We start from the raw sequence: 6,859 nt of genomic DNA on the forward strand, positions 1-6,859 counted from the left end.
ACATGGTGCGGGGCTGGAGAATAAAGAGTGTGGAGTTGAACTCGTGCCATTGTAGTGACTCATCTCGGGCAGAGCGCAGGGGCTCGGAGCGAGACAGCAAGCGGCGCTCGGCAGGGACAGAGGGAGAGAGCGCAAGAAAGAGGGGGAGAGAGAGGGGAGGGCGAAGCGAGGCGAGACGCGCGACGCTGGCTTGTCCCGGAGCCGGCACGGGGTGCAGGTCACTGCGACACGGAGCCACGTCCCTCTCAGCACGGCTCAGCCTGGAACCCCACGGGCGCTGTCCCACCGGCGCGATCGGGGCCGCTGAACCGGCGCTCACCGCCTTGTCCTAAGTCAAGTGTCCGAGTCGCCGGGAAACTCAGGCGGCGAGTTGGCCACAGGAAGTTTATTCTCGGGCTCCTTCTCTAAAAGGAGGAAACAGAAGTTTCTCCCAACCCGCGGCTTTTCTTTTTCGCCCTTTTGGCGCCCTGGGAGATCGGGGAGGGAGTCCCCGAGAGCTGCCAAGCGACATTTGCGGGGCTCCTAGTCTTTTCGCGCTGCCCATTTTTCTCCAGCCCGTGGGTCCCGGCAGAGCTTCGGCTGCGCGCGGGGGCGGAAGGGCGCGCGCAGGGGAGGGACCGAGGGACGCTCCGACTTTTTAGAGGGAGGGACCCGGTGGACAACCGGTTCCGCGGAGCTTGCAGAGCAGAAACGAAGTGCGGTCCGCGGCGGTCGGGGGGGGTCATTTCCCGAGTGTCGCTGCCTCCTGTCGCCGGGGTTGGGGGACAGCCCGGGAGCGAAAAGCCCAGCCCGCGGCCGGGCCGGTGGACCAGCGAGCGCGCAGCAGACTGTGCGCGGCCGCGGCGAGGGCGGGGAAGAAAACCACCCTGTTTCCTCTCCGGCCCCCACCGCGGATCATGTACCAGGATTATCCCGGGAACTTTGACACCTCGTCCCGGGGCAGCAGCGGCTCTCCTGCGCACGCCGAGTCCTACTCCAGCGGTGGCGGCGGCCAGCAGGTACGTGCGGGCCGGGGTGCACCTGGCGGCGCGGGCAGACTCCTACCCTCTTCTCGCTCCCACGGCCTCCACCCCCAACCTCCGTCTTTTCCCTTTCCTGGCCAGGCTAGAAAAATACTTAGGGGTCACCGCTGTAAGTTGTGCGGTTTTGTTCTGTTCCGCCCTACCCACCCTTCCACTTTTTTTTTTAAACAAGCAGAGAGTGGGCTTTAAGAGCCAACGACACCTTCTCCCCCTTTTCTTACTTAATTTTCCAGAAAAGCTCCTGAAATTACAGGTCCCCTCCGGGAAGCCTGTTGCCGCCTATCGAGCCGCTCTCCCTCTCTTCACCTTCCTCTTTCTAGGTAGTGGATAGGCAAGGAATCTTTACTCCCCCTAAGCCCCTCCCAACCGTCAAGGACCCTACGGGAGAACGGGGGGGGGGACGCTTTTTAACCTTTCTTCTGTTATTCTTCGGTCTTAGCTGTTTTCTGAAAGGGATTGGGGACTCAGAAACAAGGCTAGGCTCCTTCAAGTGATTGAGAGTGAGGACGAGGGTTGCCTCTGGGAATTAGGTGCGAAGGTCAGGAAAGAAGAAGCTGGCTTTGATTGGCTCTTGACACCTCCTGTGACCCCCCCCCTGCAGCTTCCGGTAAAGGTTGGACAGGAGCCTGTACTCCCCCACCCCCCGGAGCAGAACCTTGAGGGGCTTGGGGGTACCTGGAGCAAAGAAGCTGTCAGAGAGGTGGGAGAGAGAGACATCCCTTGGGCTCCTGAATGATTTTAGAAGTAGAAAAACATCTCTTTCTAAAGCAGCCAGACTGGTTTGCACTGAGGGATTGTGCCTGTAATCTATGTCTCTGTAGGTACCAAGCAGGTATTGGTGGGCGGTGGGGGTGGGGGTGGGGGATACCTGACTTGTATCACAGGAACCACTTACACGATCTTGTGTGGGAATTGCATGAACTCACGAGTCTCCTGCCACCTGAAGCCCACCTCAGCCGTGATCTGGGAGTTCCTAGCCAAGCTGGCTGCAGCAAGAGTTACTCCATAGGCCTTGTCTTTGACCTCTAGAAGTCAACCAGACAGGAGGTCAGGGGTCTTCCAGGGAGGGGTGGACTGAGCTGGGAAACATAATAAAACTATGGCTTTCTTTGTCATCTGACAAGAGGGCCATCTCTCAAAGTAATGTCCCATGAATGGCGAGTCCTTCCAAATGGCTTTCCTGTATATTCTCTGTTGCTCCTCCAACCCCCATACCTACTAAGCACCCACTGGAGATAGCTTGGTCTGAGCACTGAGGGGGCAGTCAGTGGACTCTTACTACTGAACACCAAAATCTTATCTGAAAAGTAGTTGGTTATGTATGCATCCCAGTATAGTTGGTGAAACATCATTCACCAATGGGTTTAGAGTCTTTATATCTGTTGTCCCCCTATTTTCAAATTCAATGACCCCCCCACCCCATGTACCTCTCCTTCCCAATCAACATAGGGGCTTAGCATTTCTTCTGTTTCTTCCACCAATGAGACCAAAACAGTGAGCATCGACATAGTACAATCTCCCTGCCTGGCTTCGCTCAGTCTCTGGGGCCTGGATGGGAAGTCAGGCCGGACATCAGTGCCCCAACTGGATAATCTGTGTCACTAGGGCTGTGAGCCCAGGATGTGAGCGGAGGCAATTCCCTGTTTTGGAAGCAAATCAGACAGGAAACCGATGCTCGGATGAAGGAAGACAGCTCCGTCCAGCAGTGTGTAATGGGGCCTCATTACCCAAGCAAAAAGCAGCTGTTGGCTAATTCCTAGCATGCTGTAACACATGAGGATTTTGCAATTAGCAACAACCAGTGCATGGGATTCTCAGGTCCGGCTGCCCATTCTGCTTAGCAGCATGAGCAAGAAGTCTTTCAAACCAGAGGGGTTGGCAAGGTAATGCCACTTAAGCCAACTCTCAGCCTGGCCTTTCCACTCCCTGCCGGTGGGTGGGAGATGAGGAACGGGGTTGGGGGGGAGGGCTTTCCCCTCCCTGCTCTGGCTTTCTACAAAACTGTTCTGTGGTCCCAATGATAGGCCTTTGCTTTTGTTACTTCCCAAGTCTGTGCTATGATACGACCCACCCTGATCTGGGCTCAAGGTAACTTTATTACATGGCAGATAAAGTCTGTAATCAGCTCTGCTCCCAGCCTTCTTCATGGGGAAGCTTTCCTGGCAGCTAGTGACAGGGCCTTCCTCCTTTATGGCAGCACAGTGGACCAATCACTGTGAGATGTTCCTGATTTTCCCTTGAGCAAGTGGATACTATTTGTCCCTGTTCTCCTTGTTTGTGGGGTCCTGTATCCCCCATAAATTTGCTGTCCAGCACTTCCCCCCTCTGTCTAGCTTCATAAGGTCTTAGTATTGAGTCCCACTGACCTGTGGGGTGGTGGGCAGACAGCTCTTTGTTGAATCTCTGCTTCTGTATATGGCAGGAACTGGAAACATGAAAAATATTTCCTGTTGTAGCTATAATCTCAATCTCAAAGGTTAATCACTGGCAATTTAATTTTCTTGGAAATAGTGGATGTACCTCCTCCTTGTGATTTTCTTTTTCCTGGGACAACACCTCCAGATATGTGCTGTGCCTTGCTCCTTGGCTGTTACGGTTTCAGGGCCCTGGCATTACGCAATCCAGCCAGTTACACAAACGTAGGTCATTTCATAACTTGTTTTCTTCAGCCAGGCCCCCTTCAAATGAAAAACAAAACAAAACAAGACACGGAACTTTTCCAAGGCAGCTATCTGTTCTGTGACTTGTGAGAGTAAGTCAAGGACATTTCCTTCTGGATCAGGGAATATCAGACCAACTTTTTTCCCCCCTGCCACATTTTTCGTGTGTGCGCGCACACACACACACACACACACACACACACAAAATTCCCCAGAGTGAACTTTTGCCAACTGTACCAGGCTGGGACATTCCTTGCATCAAACAACTTTTACCAGAAATGACTGTGATTTCCCAAGTCAGCCTCAACCATACCCCTCTAGTGCCCCCTACAGGACATTTTTGGAAGAACTATCCTGAGAATGTATTTTTCCAGTCTCAAGAGTGTTAAACTTGGTTAGTTTTCCAAATTCTTAGAATTTTTCTTCTTATTTAAGGCAAACGAATGCCATATATTGAACAGTAACTAACTACAAATGGCTTGAATCAAAAGTGAGTTTCTTTTTAAGAAAAATTCTATTTTTGTTTAAATAAAGCCTGGTTGGAATAAAAGGGTACTTTTCTCTTGTTCACCAGGGTCCACCCCCCACCCCATGGTGTTTTCAAATACCCAAGGATTGTTTTCTCTATGTGCTTGTGTGGGGGATGTTGGGAAGGGGGAGATGCAAATTAGGGATCTGGTGCTTTTTCTTCTTTTGTTTTTCCTTGATCTTACAGATGTTGTAGATTAGGGTCACACAGTGTTATCCCAGGAATGTATCTGTCCCGTGGATTCCTGGTGGCGAAGAGCCCTTTGGTTTCTTACCACCATGGGGGTGAAATAGCAGTCATAAACTGTTTGAGTGGCAGTTGAATTTTCCTTTCCAAAACCCTGAGTGCATTTCCTTTATTGTATTTCTGCCTGTCTTATTATTCACATTGAATACAAAATTTGAGGGCTTGAGGTGTTTTGTTTCTTCCTTCGTTTTTTTTTCTTACTACAAACACAATAGAGCCTACACACCTAAATCACACATTTCATCATATCATCATCATCAACATCTCCACCTTTACTGGACTATATGCTCAGCTGAATGCTGAGGCTGCCAGACTCAAAGGCTTTTGCAAGACTGGGGTTTTTGTTTTGTTTTGTTTTGTTTTGTTTCTTAATGCTTTCAGTACATTTAGAAAATTCTCCCTGCCAACAAATCTTCCCTTGAACGGTGGATTTAATATTTGAAAATTACCAAAAGGTCTTTGCAATTACGTCTGGCACACAAAGTCTGAATGGACAGATTTGGGGTCCAGTATAGAATGAGACCCCAGGTCTTGTTGGTGTCCGTCTCTAGAGTCCGCATGGAACGATATCTTCCCATTCCAAACCCACAAAATGGTCCCTTGCTGATGGCATCTTTGCATTGATGCCTTGAACATTTTTTGCTTTGTTACACAGAAACAAAGATTCTGGTTTTATGTGTTGAAGGGAAAAAAATAGCCTCACTGCTGGGTGGGCATGGCTTGTCTCTGTTGTATGTGGTGAGTTGTGACCTCAGCATGTCAACATAACGTCAACTGCTACGATTGAGGTCAATATGTCTGTCCCAAAGCCCACTTGGTGACTTGACCCTCCTGAGCAAACTGAGCCAGCAACAGCTGAATCAGCCCTGTCAAGTGTCCAGCAGGCTACCGGATCCTCAGGTTCATGTCTCCTATGATTGGGGTCCTGGCAAGAGTCAAGAAAGACATGGGAAAGGTGTGGGCAACCCTGGTCTGACTGACTACAGAACTCAGAGGGTGGGTGAGAGGAGAATTCTCCTCTGATTCAGGAGTGGGGGTCTTGCCAGAAAGAGCAGGGGATCCAGGAGACCTGGGGATAACACTACGGGGTGGGGGTGGGGTCTCTGCCCCTGATTTCTTCCTGTTTCTTATTTTCCTTCTTCCTGGCAGTGAAGTACCATGGGCTAGACTTGTTCTTTTAAATGAAGCTGGGACAGAGAAGAGACTGGTGGGGGACAGGTCCACTGCAATATATTTGTGTAGTGTAAAACTTTGAAAGTTGTGAGTTATTAACAGCAGTTTCCATTGTGACATAAATGGTATTTCCTTAGACAAGAAAGGCCAGAGGTCAAGATGGTGGCCAATGTAATGCTATTCCAGAGGCTCTGGAAGGGACCTGGTTCAGTGAATACATACTTGCCTGATGTTGGTGTTGGGCCTCAGAAGTGTGAGAGAACATGTCTTTTACCCCATCTCTCTCCCCAGCTAGTCTGCAGGGATGTTGGATTTCCCTAGTTGAGGCTCTAGAAAGGAGATAGGCAAATTTCTTCCTAGATTGCCTGCCTGCACGCCTGTTGGAGCAGGTTATAGAGTCCACAAGTTCATGTCTTACATGATTGGGGTCCAAGAAGGACCTGGCCAAGAGGACCAAGCTTGACTTCTATTTAAGTTCTGCCTGCCTAGCTCAGGACTCCAGTAGATCCTCCATCTGAGCCATAGGGGGTGGCGGTCTAACCTCTTGTTCTGAGACTGTTCAGCAGACTACTAGTATGACTCTTCCTGAACCCTAGATCCCATTGTTGAGCCCCAAAAGGCTATTTTCCAAGTCAGCAGCTTCTGGGCTGTGAGACTTCTCTGGCCTGCTGAGTTGGTCTCTGATGGACATCAAACTCACTGAAGGAGCACCGCATTGCACCTCAACCACAGAATGCTACTGGTTAACACTGAAGTCCCCAAATCCCCAAAGACCGGCAAAAAAAAACTTGTAAGGATTTGAACTTTTGCTCAGAGTGTGGAGATCTAAATTGGTCAGCGACTTCCATCCCCTTGGCTTCCTGGGTTAGAAGGGTATCTCTCTTTTTGTCTGTTTGTTTATTTGTTTGGTGTTTGCTTCATTCCTCTCTTTTGGTTCCTTCCTACGTGAGCCTAGGAGAGCAAACTCTATCTGTAAGTGAAGTTTAGTGGGCCCGGGGTTACCCACTTGCTCGTGTATTCCCTGCGGATGCTCCGTGCTGTAGTGGAGGAGCAGAGTTAACACAGATGTCATGGCCCAGAAAGCTGAAAACTATCTGCGTCTGGCTTCTTAGAGCAGGGCTCATCAGATTCGGCTCTAGGAGGTCTACCGGCTGTTTGTACTTTTATAGACAGGGAGACACAATGTTTCTAAGTACTTAGAAGCTCCGCCAGGCTGGAATGCCTTGTAG

General features: G+C 50.2%; 1 protein-coding gene across 1 annotated transcript in view; it reads left to right on the top strand.

Annotated features, from left to right (window-relative positions):
• Positions 1–842: 842 nt before the first annotated feature.
• Positions 843–6,859, top strand: part of Fosl2 (FOS like 2, AP-1 transcription factor subunit) — a 16,987-nt gene continuing 10,970 nt past the window's right edge. The window contains exon 1 of the mRNA XM_028778986.1: positions 843–998. Within this exon, the coding sequence (XP_028634819.1) occupies positions 897–998 (102 nt within the window). The 5' untranslated portion in view covers positions 843–896. The remainder of the gene's footprint in view (positions 999–6,859) is intronic.

The sequence above is a fragment of the Grammomys surdaster genome, unplaced genomic scaffold (genome assembly GCF_004785775.1).
Source record: "Grammomys surdaster isolate TR1022 unplaced genomic scaffold, NIH_TR_1.0 343, whole genome shotgun sequence".
NCBI classification, from domain to species: Eukaryota; Metazoa; Chordata; class Mammalia; order Rodentia; family Muridae; genus Grammomys; species Grammomys surdaster.